This window comes from Antrostomus carolinensis, unplaced genomic scaffold (assembly GCF_000700745.2).
Source record: "Antrostomus carolinensis isolate BGI_N321 unplaced genomic scaffold, ASM70074v2 scaffold9068, whole genome shotgun sequence".
In the NCBI taxonomy this organism is placed as follows: domain Eukaryota; kingdom Metazoa; phylum Chordata; class Aves; order Caprimulgiformes; family Caprimulgidae; genus Antrostomus; species Antrostomus carolinensis.
This window is the reverse complement of record NW_010332246.1, coordinates 1-18,587: the sequence shown is the minus strand read 5'-3', so window position 1 is coordinate 18,587 and position 18,587 is coordinate 1. Positions and strand designations below refer to the sequence as shown.

Genomic DNA, 18,587 nt, shown 5'->3' with positions numbered 1-18,587 from the left:
GTCCCTTCCAACCTCAACCATTTTGTGGTTTTATATAGAAATATAATATGCATTACATATACATACATATATATTTTTAAAATTCTAATATAAAGTCTTAATATATACTGCTTTAACACACACAAACATATAAGCAAATAGTTAGGTAACAATATGACTTAAATATAGCACAACTACTTTGCTGATGGTAAGTCAACTATGGAAGAGCACACTTGCTGAGATACTGAGATTTAGAGTAACTAAAGGCACATGTGTCTTAGAATGGGGGTATTGGATAAGCATGGATCGCAGGAGTGCTGGAAAAAAGGCTGGTGAACTACACAAGGAAATCACACTGTAGCACTGATGCTCTGTAGGAGGACTAGGGAAAGCTGCTCTGTAGGGGGAATAAGGAAAACTGCTGTGTTCTAAAACTGAAAATAATCATGTAGATATTCACTTAGTTGTATGTGCAATGTTAATTCAAAAGCACAGTCTTAAAGAAACCTCAGTGCTTGCCAAACTCTAGAAAACAAAGCCATTATGTTAGCATTTACTCTGTCATCAGGTCCAGGCATCTCAAAGGCAGGACATCAGCCTGCTTAGCATAGCACAGAACAGTAAAGACAGACCAAAAAAGTGACTTGCAGAACAGAAAAAAAAAAGATAAATGTTATTCTAACTTAAAAAAAAAAAAAAAAAAAAAAAAAAAAAATCACAAATGTGAATATTAGTCTGACCCCTCATACAGTGTTGTTTAACAACTGGAAATTCAGAAAGCAGACACTTTCAGCAATGACTATGCCAGGATGCTCGGTTCAAAGCAGATTCAAAAGAAACTCAATTTTTATTGGTAGTCTTCTGGATGAGAACCAATTAAACCAAAGTTTCCTAAAACAGGGCTTTAAATATTAATCCACACAGCTAGTTATCTATGATTAATTCCCTAAAAACTGCATATCCCTATAAACTGCTGCTTTTATGACTAGATAGTAACATTTACTAGAGCAGCACACAATGACATCATCACGCTAAAGCAAATACTCCCGAACATTCAAATAATACAAAAGGGAATAAATTGGAAACAAGATTCTATTTTCTCTCTTTCAAAGAAGAAGTATGTAATGAAAACGTTATTTCAGATTTTAAGACACAGCTTGACAAATTAAATTACTTTTTTAAAAAAATAATTCTTTAAATAAAGATCATAAGAGCCTTGATCTGTATCATTCCAATCACACTACTCCCAGCTTTCCTATTAAACACTTAGTAGACTATACTAAAGAAAACTTCCAAACAGCATTTCTACAAGTTTAACTTGAAATAAACTTAATACTTTTCCACAGCTTAGAAAGCAGAATGAAATCTTTGTCTTCAGAAATAAAAGCTGAGTCAGAGTGGAAAAAACCACTATTGTTCATACTTGCTTTATCTGAGAATGCAACAGTAAATTCAGAAGTAAGTTCCTCAGACTTCTTACCTTATCACTTTTTTTCGCAGATTTCTTCTTCTTAGGATTATCCTTCCAAAGAGATTCTACAGCAATATATCCCTGAAGACTCCAGTCATACACCTGTGTACCAGCAACCTTTGGAACAAGATATTAGAAAGCATTAACTTAATAATCCATGAAATATTATTTTGCTTCTTGTTTAAGTAGAAGAAGTCTCAAGACACAGTATCTTTAGCAGCTTCCTATTCCAGCTCAGGGTGCACAGCATTAATAGATATATTGAAAAAATAAAAATGACAAATGAAGAATAAGAAAAGCCAACTTGCTAAAAACACTGTTTGAAGACTACCTGAAAACTTATCTGTATAAAAAGAGGTGGAATTATGTTGCATGGAAACCATTCTGGTTGAACAGGTTTAGTATAAGCAGAGTATTTCTTCGTTTGACCATAGTCATTTTAAATTAAAAAAACCCAAAAAACAACAAGCCACCCTACTTAGTTTGTCACTATTTTGTGACTTTACGTTTCCACTGCTTTGACAGAAGAGTAAGAGCACCCCTTTGTTTGTTTGCTGTTTAGAAGAAGGACCCAATTTGCTGACAGATGGTTGTAATGAATAACCAGCCATCAACTCCCAAAACAGAAGGCAGCGAGGAAAGACAGTGTTTGCTAAATTACACCAACAGGCAATTTTACAACGGGAAAAACCGCTAACTCCATTAAAAGTGTATCTCCTGCCCCTTACATGATACAGAACTGCAATATTCATAGCAGCCTTTAAAGCTCAAGTGCTAGGTTTTTACAGCTCCAGGCTCAGGTCAGTACTCACTTTCATATCGCTACCAGTTTTCTCACAAATAAAGAACAGCAATAACTGACAATTTGCCCAACTAGACAGCTATTAAACTCAAATACTTAAGAAATCAAGAAATAAGAAGGTATCACCCTACCTCCCCCAGCAGGCAAAGCTGGAAAACCAAAACTATGAGAACAGGATAAGCACAAATGATGTTTCTGAAACAGTTTCTGAATGAATTTAAGTTTATTCCAGCCTCCAACAATTTGCTGCTCAGAGATTTCCCGAGTCAGAGACGAACATATTATTATAAGAACATTATGATAAAGAATAAATAAAAAAAATAAAATTTATGTTCCAGAATATTTCCTGTACTGTTCTATTAATTTGGCAAATGAGCTTTGTACTGACAGCATACCTTCCTAGGCTTACAGAAATTTTTTGAAAGGCCTATGAAACATTTCAAAATAATTACTAGAGAGGATCAAGTGCTTCCAATTTCAGATTTAAGCATAAAAATTACAGATAGTAAGATCTGATATGCTTAAAACTTTGCTGCTTTAAAAGCACAAGAGAGATTAGAGGAACCAAACCAATATCTAGGATATCCCTCTCTCTACAGAAGTTTACAAATTCTTAGGTCTGATGTCCTGACCAAGTCAAAAAGCTAAACCTATTTTAACCACGTTTCAGGCTCATGGTCTCATATCAGATTTTTTATTAGAGTTAGACTAAGAACTGTGAATTAATCAAAGGGCAATCAGGCACTTCAAAGTTTTCGTAAAATAAACACAGTATTGTGAAGCTGTTAGTAGCAAATCCACAGTTAATACCAAACTGAGCTTCTTCAAAAACAGTAACATCGGTCTGAACACCATTCATCCACTTCCCACTTCACTGTTCAGAAGACAATGAGAATTTCAATACACAGTTTCCAACAGAAATGTCCAAGTTTCTTAAATAGTGATTGCTTTTTTCCTACCACTCACATAATTTTCATTCCTTGAGAGTAAGTCAACAGAACTATAAGTATTTAGAGCATCTGAATCCTGGAAGCACTAAAAAGAGTTTCCATCAAAGACCAGTCTATCACCATGCTGGCAGAATTCAAACACCACATTTTTGACTCTCCCTAAGTCAACGACCTTTCAGTTTTCAAACAACATTGTATTTTCTTCAGAATATCGTATTTTCATCCTAACATCTCAGTGTCATACACAGTCACCAGTAAGTGGATAGCAAATTACCAAAGCCTGAAATATAAAGTTTTTGACTCATTAAAATATGTCCACTGTAAGTAGTTAAAAGCTGGATTTGAAAAAGAATGTGGTGGAGAAATGAGGAATCTGCCAGTAAAATTAAGTGTGAACAGCAAGGCACATGAACTGACGTTAGTAGGGGCTGTAAGCAATTGTCTGGTCTCTTCAGTTCCTCTCTTCATAGGAAACCCACTCTAAGCAACTGCAGGTTAACATATTTCTTATGTGCCTGAAACAACAAATGCATAAACAGGAAAGGTATCCAATAAGCAGCAGAATCCTTACCCCATTCCAGAATGTGTATGCTATCTTTCTTAAAACTCTGTCCAACAAAAGGAGAAAGCTTAAATAACAATGTTTATCTCAAAATGTTTTTTGTGTTATTTCTCTATAGAAACTCCTTTTTCTTTTTTCCCCCCCCCTCTCCTTTCTTTCAAACCGTGTTTTCATTTGCTATCAAGATACTTCAGGCTTTCTTAGTATTGGAAGTAAACATGCAAACTGCACTTATTAAGCATACTTACATTAATTTATAATTACTTGAGATTAGGACTGAGAAAGGAAATTATGTTCCTCAAAGTGAAGACACTGCTGCAGATGTTAAACAGAAACTAAAAGAAACAGAATATCTGACTGTCTTTCAGCCTAGACTGCATGTTCTTTGACAAGATAACTATCATTTTGTTAAGTGCCAAGCACACTGACATGGCTTTTAAAAATGGACTACCAGTTAATTTGAAGGTAGGAGGCAATAATCAAAGTAAAAGACACTTCTCCAAAGAAAGGTAACATCACTGACCTTTGCAACAGCAACTGCTTGCTGAGGGTAATACATGGAGGCACCAATACCCATGAGACTTGCAGGATACACTAGCTTCTTTATTTTAGATCCTGTTTCACAACAAAAAAACCCAAAAAACAAGAAAACCCCCAAAACATTGTTAGAGCGTATGCTAACCAAGACAGCTGAATGGCCCTACCCTTTTATTCATAATCAAAACAATTTTATTAAATACAGTTTAGCATTTATTTTATTAAATACAGACTGAATTTTCCATTCAGTCCTACTGGTTTCTTAAGAAACATTATTACTCTGATCAGTAATTATTCTCTTAACCTTTTTAAGAGAATAGTTTTATTAATGTCTTTCCATAGTGAAAATTACTTTACAACTATATTTACTGTAGTAATAAGTAATTTATTTCAGTACTGAATAATGAAGTAAAAGCCACAGTTAAGCAAGATTTAAGAGAATTACACCAACTGATACTCTTTTCCAAGCTAAAGGGAAAAACTCAGGCAAAGAAAGGTTAGGATAGCACTCTCCATACATCAAGGAGAATAAGAGACATTCCAGTACAAAGTTACCTTGACTCACAAATATTGATTCTTCCACAACTGCTCTTACCAGTAATTTTTCTTGATTCACTATAGCAATTGAAAAAGCATTCAAAAGTACTTTTAAACTACTTACAATTGTGCTACACGCCTATTGCTCAGTCCTCAGCTAAATTTTGAACATTTTAATCAATTTAAACTCTCTATTCAATTATTGAAGTCTAAAATAATTTAACTGCCTGAAAAGTTCCTCCTCTTATCACAGCTGGCCACAGGTTGCGTATCCTGGCTGGTCAGTGACAGTACGCATCACTGAGTCGGTTAGAGGGCATGCTGCAGTTTATCTAGTTAGAAAGGAACACAGAAGGGAGCAGGTAAAGGAGAAAAGCAAGCAGTACAGGAGACAAGAAGGTCATAGAACAGACATACAGGAGTCATGACGCAGTAGTTCTGCTCCTCATAGAACAGCCTGTCCTGTACGCAAAGCCACACGTGCTTCTAAGAAAGGAATAATGAATTTTGAAGAGGAAATGCATTTTAGAAGTGCTTAGGGCTTCCACTAACATATGCTCATGATGAGATGAGAAACTCAGCAGTAAACAAGAGACATTCACAAAGTGATGTTGCTAGTCTAGCGAAGGGGGAACTTGGTACCAATTAGCTGTCAGAAAGCACAGGAAAGGCAAGCTTCATTGCCTTTTTAGAACCAGAAAAATTGCACATTTATTGTAATTTCTGGGAATGGGGAAATCTTCACTAGTGATAGTTTATCTGTGTGCCTACAATACCACTTCAGGAATAAATGTAATAGTTGAAGATACTAATGCCTTCCAGCAGGCCGCTACCTGCTGGAGACACCCATTAGAGGGAAGTTTAGGAATACTCTCGTATCCCTTCTAGTAATGCTCAACAAGGTCAGAACTATTTTTAAACAGTTATTTTAAATGAAGCTGGATGACAGCACAATATTCACATGATTAAACCCCAAATACTGCACTTTCTACTTAGTGGGCAGCTGTATCTTCAAGTGTTATGGTTAGACCTGGAAGATTTTATCTGTACCTTCCAAGTGGACAGTTTTTCCAGTAGGACCAAGGCAGGAAGGGATAAAAAAAGAGGACATTTGGTTCTAACTTTCTGTAGCGTAAGAATTAAGGGGTACTTCCTCCTACAGTTTGAATATTTTCTAGAAATAACTGTTAACTATAACCAGACAAAAAGCTTTAAAATAATGTCTCCTATCCTAAAAGAGTTACAAATCAGACATTTCCATTATGAGGGATTTTTATTGTTATTAAACTTAGGACCCTCTAATCTTTCAGATCCAGCCCCAAGACTGCACTTCCCTCTTCTCCTCCTCAATTTTGCTATAGTCATAAAGGCTGGAAGCTCATCTCATTCATAATCACATCACTCAAGAAGCAGGAATTTGAAGAGCAAGAACTTCAAATAGGTAAAGTTGGAAAACTTGATTTTCATTTTAAAAAATGCTAGAAAAGAAATAAAGAGTACTGCTTTCATCATCTTCACTGGAGAATTCTGAACAGTGTGCATCTAAGTGCATATATTCACCCAATGCTTTCCACTTCTACATAACCAAGTACACAAGTTTGTTCAACACATACAGGCCCCACAAAAGTGTATTCTTATCCAAAACAAGTCCTCACTAGTATTTAAATTCTAGAGCTTCACAGTTCCATTACATACAAGTCTCTTCTTGCATTACTTCGTTTCACTGTATTAAGAATATTTCAATACAAACACAAAACTTTTTCACAATTAAACTTTTTAAAAATAACATTTAATTTTATGAAAGCATAAACGTGTTAGCTTCTTTAACTAGTAGGATAAAATTAACTGTATCATATTTCTGTAGCACAACATGTGCATGTATTTATAGTACACCCAGAGTTCACAGGTATTTTTGCTGAATATTACCATCTGCAGCAGCTCTGTGCCTGGACACACAATACTTTGAAGGAAATGGAATATTCAACTAATTGTACATGTATCATAGTTCAGGAACCTCTGCATTTTACTGTAATCTATTCCTCTCTAGTTTTCTACAGTGACATATGTGATCAAGAACTTTTTAGGCTAAAAAAGAAAAATTCTTTCCTACTTTTGCTATCATAAGCTACAATTGGAAAAGATCAAAGACGAGATTTCAGTAACAAATACAGTATTCATAAACAATAATTGATGGTTATTACATACCTTTTACATGAAGTGTCTTTGTAATTGGAGAAACATGCTTGTACAGTTAAGTCAGATCTCATGCACCACAATTAAAAATTAGTATGCAAAAAACTACAAATAAATTATTTATCCCAAATCATAACATAAGCAGTTCAAAAGGTTCCCACTTACCTCTAGCAAGAAACAATCCAACAATTCCAGCAAAACCTATCACACCAAGCCTTGGATAAAATCCAGCAGGGGGGGTTTGGAGAAATTCATAGCCCTCTGAAAAGAAGTCAGAACAAAGTGCTTTAATGTAATGTGAAAGTGGTTTTGTGATAAGGAATCATCAATATGTGCTGGCAATTGTTACAAAACATCAAGTTATCAAAACACATTTAACTATCATGCACATTTTAGATCTGCTGGCATAAAATTCAAAGCCTTTGAGATCTTCTCTAGTGCCACATGAATGAAACTGAACATCGTATTGTATTTACCAATTTTCATAGAAGCTTTTGTCTTTGCTTCTGGGCCATCTGTTTTGTTTTGCTCTTTTGCATCTCAATTATATCTTTTTCAAATTAAAAACCTTTGCAAAATGCATTGTTACATTTACATGTTAACAAGAATTAGTTCCAGTAAAATACTGTACAAAGAAACAAATGCAGAACAAAGGAAAGACACAACACAAACAAAGCTCACTCCAAGACAGGAGTCTGATGGGGGAATGGAAAACTAAGAAAAACCTTCCACACAAACGAGTTCAAAAGCCTGAGACTGTTAAAGTTTATGGAAGAGAGGCACAGTATCTGAAATGAGCTTTAGATTGCTCAGTCCTGATGGGCCTAAGTATGAAAGGATGTCTCCAAAACAAAAATAAATACAGATTTTGGATTAAGTAAAAATTCTTAGGAGACCCACAGAAGTAAACCAAAATGAAAAGACTGAACATTGCAAACAAAAGACCTAACACTTGCAACAACAAGCATTGCAGGAAGCTTCAGTTACGAGGCTGGGTCAAGCAAATACTACCAACTGGGAATAAATTGTGAGGTTTTTTTTCCTTCTTTTCCTGCATAGCTGTAATTTTTTATTACATTGGTTGATATAGATGCAGGCCTGAGAGTTCAATTGTTTAGAAATGCAGTGTCACAATGACCTAAAAAGGAACTTTAAACAGATATACAGTGCAAATAGTCTTAAATGCATTAGAAATTATATAATATAGTGATGCTTAATGGAACTCCCTTTTACCAGAAGTCGTAGCGTTGTCTTGTATTTTAAATCACTAGTTAAGAAAACTGAAGTGATTTACCTCTACCATGCTCAACAGCTTTTTCTAATTTGGGCATAGCTTTGGCATAAAGATCCTATTAAAAAAAGAAAAGAAAACAACAGTAAACAGATATCAAGTAAGTACAATGGTAACCACAGATTGTGACTGACCTGACAAAGAAAATTTAAAAAAAAAAAGAATTATAAAATTTTTAATAAAAGGTGTTGGGTCCCTAAAATAACTTATTTTTATTCCCACTTCCACCCTTCACTTTCAGGGCTGTGCTTCCTCAACACTACATTTGGTATAACATACAGCTTTTTCTCAAAGTAGTCTTTGGACACAGGTGAAATGCAATACCTCAAAACACAGGAGTCAACTTCAATATTTAACTGAGTTCCTGATCAGGCAGCTGAAACTCAGGATGATCTGAAGTTTCTCAGTGTACACAGGTATCGCAAAGATACTCGATGCAAAGGAAGGAAGTAAAACACTGTAATAAACTCCTTCCTAGCACTTCACAGGGCCACATGACTCATTCTGCAAGGTGATAAATTCCACCTTCCAAGAGACTTATCTTAGTCTAACAAAACTGCATTTTTGAAGTGACTTGGAAAATAAGATGGCCATCCAATGTGCAAAGTAAATCAAAGAGCACTGCATCAATACCACAAACTAGTTCTAGGGTTTTTTTTTTCCTCAGACTGTAAATATGTAGGAATTAAAAGAATTCACACTGCCTTTCATCAAAGTAGAAAAAAAAAAATCTCAGTAAGAGCAACTCTACTAATTGTTATTATGCTAATAATCCTTTGGAGAGACAGTGTTAAGACTGTCTGTCAGTTAGGGAACAAATTCAGAAACATGTATGCCCAAAGCTAGAGCATAGAATGATCTTGCAATATCACTTGAGCTGTATCTGTGCAGAAGTGAAAGCATTTGTTTAGGATACTGCATGGGGGATAATATCTTTAGAATTTCATTTCCTCACTGGCAAGAGTGACTTTAAAAAAGCACATGATTGAAAAAAAAGTGTTAGCATGTGACATACAATATTTCCTCACTGGCAAGAGTGACTTTAAAAAAAGCACATCATTAAAAAAAAAAAGTGTTAGCATGTGACACACAACATAACTCTAAATGGATGTTGGTCTTACTAAAAGCCAATGAAAAAAGGCCCCAGAGACTAAGTAAGTCTGATCTTCTGTCACAGCTCACACATATCTCTCTTATTTCTACAGGTGTTTTGAATTGACTTTCCACTACAGTTAAGCAAGCAATTTTGAAAAATTAAAATGGATATACAAACATAAACCAATTCTATTCTCATTATCCTAGGTTACATTTTTAATTTTAAAGACAACTGAGACTCACTTAAAATGTTCTTTTCTTTAACATAGGTGGGGGTGGTGTAAAACCAAAACCATCTCTGACTACAGTTAAGCAAGAAAGATGACCCCAAACCCATAAAGTTTACATGCCCACTTCATTAAATGAGTCAGTAAACCACTGCCAGGAAATGGCTTGTTGTGTGTGAGCAGAAGAGCACATCTTATGTAAACGATCACCATGCAGGCAAAAAATAAAGCAGATAGGAAGAAAACAGGCCAGTGAGACATAAAGCACTGCTCAAGGCTTACCTGCAGTCAGTCCAAGTGGGCAACTAACCTTGTCTCAAATTTAATTCCCAGTTATGAGTACCACAGGGAACCAAACAGAACCCATGTGCTTAGGAAGTCAGAGCTCTAGCTATTCTCTGGAAAATTCTCCTTCAAAACTGAAGTCAGTACTCCTGCTGGTGGCACTTGAGAGATGCATCACTAGACAGAGTAACCCTGAGTATTTCTGAAAAAATGTTTCAGTACTGTTAAAGGTTAGTTAAGTTCCACAACACAGAACTTCTGGACAGAAAGGACACCCTAATCTGAACAGCTTGGCTTTCTATGGAGAACTGGAAAACCAGGCTACAGCTTAAAAAGAGGATTCACAACAGCCAGAGTGGAAAGTAGAGAATCACCTAAAGTTGCAAAGAGGCAACCAGATGACAAGGATGCCCTTGCTTCAAAAGTAACCCTCAACCTATGCTGGGTCAATAAAGAGCAAGAAAGCCATTATGACTCCAGTCTAAAATCAATAATTTAGGCCTTGATTACAAAGATCTTGGTTTTCCTCTATGCTCTAAAGACTGTTCTTCTATTTAATGATTGCTTAGTATAAACATGCTACCTAATAAAATAGAAAATAAAGTTTTGGGGTAAGACCTAGGGGCCAGGTTTGCCATTGAGAAGCAGCCTGTGATGTTCTCAGCAAATACTGATCTATTTTCTACAAAATTGCGTTGTGTCACAGTTGCAGTGAGTACAACTTGGCATCACCGCTCCAAAACACACTGCTTGATAATTTACAGCACTCTCCTTGAGCATGGAAACGCAAATTTAATCACTCTCCTGTCTTCCTCAGTCACAGGACAGTACCAAATCCAGATATCCCTAAATATCTTCATGCTTAAAGGTTACTTCGGATAACAATTCCAAGCTTTACTTAACCTGATTTTACTTATTTTAGACAGATAAAAAATGTAGAAAAGGAGGAGTTTAGTTCAGCAAATGGGTAGAAAAAAGCAGCTAGCTTTTTATGCAGACGGGATAAATACTACAACCTGAACTGTGGAAAATTTTAAGTCATGCAGCATTTTGGAAAAATGCTTGTACAGCTACTAACCTTTCCTGTGCTGCTATCTATTAATTCTGTATCTAGAAACAAATTCCCAGCTCAACCCTCACCACTGAACCACTACCAGATGTGCTATAAACCCATTATACCTGACACCAGGCTGTGTATGGCTCCATAATATGCCGCAAACGTGAAACCCCCTCTTCCAATTGGGTTTGTGGATTCTCCACATATTTAGTCTCACGAGCTGGAGAGGAGTAGAGTGACAGCTGTGAATATTAGCAAACAAGAGGTTAAAAACAAAGGTGCAATTGTGCAAGTAGGTCTTCAGGGCATGAACAGTCTAACCAGAGAACACCTAACAGGGTGCTTACTACGTAAACAATGCATAATAAAAATTCAGGCACAGCTGTGAGACAATCATTATGAGCAAAGCTTAATTATATATTATGATGAACATGACTTCTAATTGCTATGCAATTCATCCATAGCTGCTATATGATCCAAGTCACAGGTTATAAATTAATATTAAACTAGTTTAATAAGAACACAAAACATTATTGTGAAAAATGTTTCTGGTCTTAATCAGCACTTCTGGTTCCCAGTTAACACGGCAAATGTACTAGAACTCTGAAATCACAATCAATCATTTTCTGTATTTGCACAAGCCATCATTAAGGAGTCTAAGCCGCCTCTAACAGAGGTCACATCCAACACAAATATGTCTGTTTGCTACTGAGCAGGAAAATGGTACCACATCCCAGTGTTGCCGTCATTAACCACACCAGCAGCTGACAGCATTCACAGCACCGTGAGGCTGTGCAAATAGGAACTGTAACATCCACCTGAAGAGTAATGGGCATCTTCACCTAGTAAATACTAAACCACCACATTTAGGGTTTAACATCACAATGTATTTATTACAATTACCTAAACATATTTAAAATTTTATTCCCTTAAAAAAAAAAAAAAAGACCAGTCTATACTGCTGAAGATAAATAGCAATGTTGAGATCAAACAAAACCTTTTAAAATTTCTAGCATTTATACACTACACTGTTGTTTAGTATAAAAAGCTTATATTTTATATACCACATTTATACTACATTTAGTATTTATCATAAACTGATGTTTACATGTATTGTTGCACCATAGTGTAGCGAGCCCTCTTTTCAAGATAAGCTGGAAAACAACTGTATCTTTATCACAATAATAAAAGCTGCTAACCATAACAAAACATATAATGACATAGACTTTGTCAAATAATTTGATAACTTGTGCAGCTGGATTTCCCATAATACTTTGAAAGACAAGCATTTTAAGTCTCATTTCCCTAGGAAATTCAGTCATCTCTGGGAATCATGATCACAATCAGTTTAACTTTGACCTTGTTGGACAAGCTAAAGCCATGTAAGGCACAGGGACATAAGCCTCAGCGATACGGCAATTCCCATACATTTTATAAAACTAGGCAGCTGACAGAGCAGAGATCCAAGCTAACATGCTCTGTGAATCCCAAGGAAGGCAGCCAGAACTCCACACATTTGGTGAAGCTGATGGGCAAGCCAATTATTCAGCACATATGTAACTCCAAACTGCTGCCTCCTTCCTGACTCGTGCCAGCGGCGGTGGAGGGCATGCGACAGCCCGAGCTACGGTTTCTTCACCGGGGTGAAGCCAGGAGACGGCTTCAACTACTGATCCTCTCCTGTTATGCAAGTGAACTGCCCCTGCAGACACATCCAAAAGCCTTAAGTATGCACAAAAACAAGACTTTCCGTTAGTTTCACTGCTCGTGTAACAACACTTCAGCTTGCACTGAAGCACTCAATGTTTAAACAACTGCAAACTCTCATGGATATAAAGCTGCATTTAGTGATGAACTACAATTTTTTGTTTGTTTTTAATGCTGGAGACTGTTAAAAGCCTACACAACAATGCTGGTGAGTCTACAGTTTTGACAGGCAGGGTGTTTTCAAGCTCTACGTGTGATATAATCAAGACATTTGTAACACCTCAGAGAAACAATAAAGTAACAGGTTTTTATTATCACTACTTATTGTATTGGTTGTTCCTTAGGTCTGAACACTGTAAAGAAAGGAAAACTGATACAACTCTGTAAGCTACAATATCACACTCAAAGCATTGCCAGACAAGAATCTTGCCTGTAAAAAAACAATTACTGTATTTTTTAGAAATAAATTTTTTTATTTTCTGTTTTACTGGAGAACACAAATGAAATTGTATTAGAATTTGCCAACAGTACTTGTAACAAAAAACACACATTGTTACCTGGATAAAAAGCGAAGAAAATCTTCTTGTGTATTTGAAATATAACCACAAGTAAACGTGAAAAGGCAATTTCTGAATGAAGAACAGAAGGCTTTAATGTAGGAAAAAGACCTTGCCAACAAGCAAGCCAGACACTATCAAGCAGAGGGCATCAAATGCAACCCTCAGGTAAAAGAACCAAAATCATATCAACATCTCTCTTACTGAAAACAGAGAAGCAAGTTTAAAGGCAAGAATACAGAACATCTTCCAGAATTCTGTAGATAATTTCACATAGACAGAAGAGCACTAGGGCTCTAACCATATTTACCTCCTCAATTTTCAGCAACTCCTTTTTGGAAGTCTCCTTCTCTGAAGAAGCAGCATAAACCTGGATGGAGAGCAAGCTCAGGCTAACAGGGGTGGCCCCCAGACGAATTACCTAGAAACATTACAGGAAGAGATGTAAATCATTAAGTTCATACAAAATGTCACCATGTTTGAACACATCCACATAGACAATGCATGTGTCCCCATATACATTCTTAAGTTATATATTAAGATGCTTAGAAGTTAGGACAAAGGGGAGTCAATGGTACAATCTAAAGCTCTCAGGTACTCAAATGGCAACATTTAATTATTCAGATGGTATTTAGAAAAGTCTATTGCTAAAGCAGACAGTAGATGTAAATGTCAATCTCATCAGTTTTCACCTCAGAAAATGATCTTCTGTTTTCTCTCACTTGAAGCATAATTTTGTCAACTCTCCTAGTATAGATATTCACAACATTACATTCATATTTTAAATAACTTTGTGAACACCCATAACATCCTCCATTTTTCCACAGTTAGTACCAAAAAGTTCAGCATTTTATTTCTAGTTATTGTCTGCATTTAGACTTAGGAAAAAAATGCAATCTACAGTAGAAAGTATCAGAACACAAAACATAACCCCTGCTTTCTAAGAACTTTAGAAAGGTCTCCTATTTTCCTGTGAGAAACATGAACTACAGTATATTGTGGCAGATACTTTACTAGTTTTGAATACTTCAGATTCAACCCAGCTGTACGACACAACCACCATGAGTAAAGTGGACATAATTCTTCCTATATTCAGGACCTACACTAAATTGTATTTCTTAACAGGAAAGACTGCTTTAACTTAAAAAACAGAAGATAAAAATCTTAGCTGTGTAGTGAACCAAGAACACACAGAAAGCATTTTCCAACAAATGTACATTCTCACTAATGACAACATTTAACCCAAGAAACGGCAGTTCCAGTGGGGAACCTTTCAGTGTCTCCCATCCACGTCACTACATGTGCAGAGGTACAACTGCCTCTGTTTTGTTATGAGCAAATCTAACAGCCCGAGGCCACCAGGATGGAGAGGTCGGCTCTGCTCATGGCATCTGTTCCCAGAGGTCCTGCTGCTCACCTTGCCCTAGTGTTGGTGGCCGGATGCTTCCACCACGAGGCATTTCACCTCATTAATTTGGCAAAAGATTAATCCTGAAAAAGAAGTGGAGAGCTTTGTGCAGGGTTAGTAAATGGAACCTACCCATGAAACAGTCTGACAAGCACCAGAGGAACTGTGTGGCCAGGGAAAAGGGGATGAAAAAGGAGAAGGCAGCAAGGCCTCTTCCTTTTCAGATACAGTAAAGGTACATTACACTGACCTAGCTGCTTGTGAAGCTGAAGCCTTGGTCACACCAATACATCCTTCCTGCTGTTATGATGATAACTCACCAAGCCACAGAACAATTGCTCTGAAATTTTGTTTCTGTCCATTGCAGAACTGTTATGAGATAGCATTAAAATGATCCAGACCACATGCTCATTGTATACAGATTAGCATTTGCAGTTTGAATTTATTCCACTGCTTTGCAGATGGAATGTTTATCAAATGTAACCAAGAGACTCTTCAGACTCAAAACTAGACTATATAGTTCTCAAAATTCCTGAAAATGTTCATTTACATGTAGAGAAACAGCACACAAGAACTAGGTCATAGGATTGCTTTTCAGAAAGACATAAGGGATCTGATGAATCAAAAGGTATGGAAAAACTTGCTTAAACTGGAAGTTTTTCCTTATCTGTACTTATGGACTCATTATTACAGCACTATATATATATATATATGATGAAACACCACAATGACTGGATCAGCTCTGCTTCACAGCCAAGGAAAGACATGAATAATCTTTAATAATGTTTACGTAAACAAAGACTTTCCACACACTTTCATCAGCCAAGATAAAAACATGAACGCCACTAACCATTAACAACTGCAGAATATATTTTCTCTTTCTTTCCTTTTTTCACTGCAAAACTGTTCTGTCACTGAAAAGGCAAAAATCTGAAATGCATTTTCATTCTGAAAAATATGCTTTCAGTAAAATATTCCTGCCTGTGACTTTCTGAATGCTTAAGAATGAAACATATAGCTGGAGAAGCCATCAAGACATTCTCTACTCCATTCACTTTCCTCAAAGCAGTTCAAATTTAAACTGCAGCTACCAGTTACCTGAGCAGCCACATTCAAGGCAAATATTTCATGTGAGCCTAAATTTCAAACACGTCTAAAACTACAAACAGCTTTGGTAGAGCAACTACTAAATTAATGGCATATACTATGCTCAAAAGAGGTTAGCAGTGGGGTAGGCTTTTGAAATAAGCCTCAAAAAACACAACTTCAGAGAGAGCCACACAAGAGACAAGTATCTAAAAATTAATTTCAGAATGTGGCAAAAGTTTGTTATATGAATATACATGCACAGATTTACATCTTCTATTTAACATACCTACAAGTGTCCATTGCAGTAAAAAAAACAAACAAAAACAAACCAACAAAACCCATACCCAACAGCAGCATAAAAAAAATACTTTAATTAGAAGTATAATTCATTATTGATAAACAGCAGGTGTGTTTTTTGCTGCTATTCAATACCATTTGCATTGTTTGAAAATTATTTAAATGTCACCAGTATAAACAGAAAATCAAATGCTTTAAATATTTGAGATTTGTACATAAAGACACACACAAACGGGAGCATAAGAATGGAACCACCTTGGTTTCACAAATATCAGCGACGACAGAACTACTCATAGTGAAAACATCGTATTATCAATAATACTGAAGCACAAGCATTGTAACAAAGGTTTCATAGTTGCAATTTTAACAAAACAAAGTTAACCACTAAAAGTGCAAGAAGCAGCTCTCCTTAAATGCACTGTTCAAGCTATACTGCAACCGTCTCCTACATCACCTAAGTTTATGGGACATATACAGCTGGTACTAAAGTACCGTATAGACACACACACACATCCCAAGGAGTTTATTCGGTAGTGTGAAAGAGTAACCATTCCACTTTCTGCTTCCAAAATTCACTGTAGGATCTGCTGAAGGGGCTGGAGCACAAGTCTTATGAGGAGCGGCTGAGGGAGCTGGGGTTGTTTAGCCTGGAGAAAAGGAGGCTGAGGGGAGACCTTATCGCTCTCTACAACTACCTGAAAGGAGGTTGAAGGGAAGTGGGCGTTGGTCCCTTCTCCCAGGTAAAAAGTGGTAGAACAAGAGGAAATGGACTCAAGTTGTTCCAGGGGAGGCAGATTGGATATTAGGAAAAATTTATTCACTGAAAGGGTTATCAAGCATTGGAACAGGCTGCCCAGGAGGGGGTGGAGTCACCTTCCCTGGAAATATTTAAAAGACAGGTAGATGAGGTGCTTAGGGACATGGTTTAGTGGTGGAGTTGATCAGTGTTAGGTTTATGGTTGGACTCAATGATCCTAAAGGTCTTTTGCAACCTAAACAATTTTATTATTCTATTCTATAATCTAACTTCTTAATTTCATATTAGCCACGTATAACTGAACCAACTGGTTTAATAAAACGTTTTGATTGAGCTGTGCCTTCAGTCTGCTTGTCTTACAGCTATTCAGTTGATACCAAAAAAGTAGAGCTGACATTCTACTCTCTAGGCAATGCTCTGCATTAAAAAAACCCCCAACATATTAAGTTTATTAATTTCTCTAGCTGAAGAGCTCAACTTTATCTATAGATACTAAATAACTCTTAAGTAAATTCCATCTGAAAGTTGGAAGGAAAAAGACTATCACATTTCATCTTCCATCGTCTTGCTTTACTGCCCTTCTCAAATTCTTAGTTAAGAAATGCCTCTGGAAGAATGAATCCCATATTAGTTCTCAATACAGAAGGGAAAAAAGAACTAAAGATTAACTAGAAATTTTGTATTTTTCCCCCACCCCCTTCTCTGTGGTTTCTCAGTTCACTGGTTACTGTTATTGTGATCCTGTCAAAACTGGAGAAAGGAAGAATAAAAGGTAAAAAAACCTTAATCTTACTTTTGTGAAGGCTGATATTTGCCCTAACATATGAAGCTGCTTAGTTTTTCTCTTCTTTTTACATTCTTCCTCCCATCTTTCAACCCCAACTAAAAAAAAAACAAAACAAAACCCCAAAAAACAAACGCAAGCACTCTTGTTTCCTGATATCAAGGACAAGAAGCCACCTTCCCCTTTTGCTCTTAGGGGCAAAGAATTAGGCTGGCCTGAAGCACTGGAATCTGCCTAACCTCAATGCTTGTATAAAAGCAGTATTATTATGCACAGTACGTAAACCCACAGGTTCACATATGATTCTTTAATGATAATTCAATATCACTTACAGAGCTCTCAACAATTCTGAGACAAAATCCTTACATAAGAGTTCCAGCAGTTGTCCCAACATTATTTATTTGAAGTTGCAACAAGAGTGCAGCAAGCTTAGGCTGCTCAGCATATCAATATATCGATATATATTGACACATTATCAACATCTGACAAACAAAAAAGATAAAAAAGAGAATGCATTTCAAGAATCAAGTGTCACCAGTTTTTAAAACTCCAGCTTCTCGAGTAGTCATGACAACAATTTTCTGGAAACATGCAACTTGCTTTCAGCCTGAAGGGATCTGGGGCTCTTCATATCGGAGGCAAAGGCCTTTGAGACAATTCTCCGACGGAATACGTACAGATTTTGCTGACAACTTACTTGCAGTGAAGGGAGACTTTGGAGATGAGGACAGTCACAACTGTAGGAACCCAAACACTGCAATAACACTAACTCACAGCTCCATGCTGCTGTATTTAGGAAGAAACTGTAATTTTGAAATTATCTGCCCTGAAATTTAAAAAATTTCAAAAATTTCAAAATTTTTGAAATTTTGAGGACTGGAGCACCTCTCCTGTGAGGACAGGCTGAGAGAGTTGGGCTTTTCAGCCTGGAGAAGAGAAGGCTTAAGGGAAATCTTATGGCAGCCTTCCAATACTTGAAGGGGCCTACAAGGAAGCTGGGGA

General features: G+C 36.5%; 1 protein-coding gene across 1 annotated transcript in view; it reads right to left on the bottom strand.

The window, feature by feature from the left end:
• The window catches only part of APOO (apolipoprotein O), a gene marked incomplete at its 5' end in the record, with an annotated part of 30,663 nt that extends 12,252 nt beyond the window's left edge, over positions 1–18,411 (bottom strand). The window contains 8 exons of the mRNA XM_010173438.2: positions 1,460–1,567; positions 4,288–4,379; positions 7,197–7,292; positions 8,326–8,380; positions 11,109–11,228; positions 13,561–13,671; positions 15,509–15,539; positions 18,360–18,411. Coding sequence (XP_010171740.2) covers positions 1,460–1,567; positions 4,288–4,379; positions 7,197–7,292; positions 8,326–8,380; positions 11,109–11,228; positions 13,561–13,671; positions 15,509–15,539; positions 18,360–18,411 — 665 coding nt within the window. The remainder of the gene's footprint in view (positions 1–1,459; positions 1,568–4,287; positions 4,380–7,196; positions 7,293–8,325; positions 8,381–11,108; positions 11,229–13,560; positions 13,672–15,508; positions 15,540–18,359) is intronic.
• Positions 18,412–18,587: the final 176 nt, after the last annotated feature.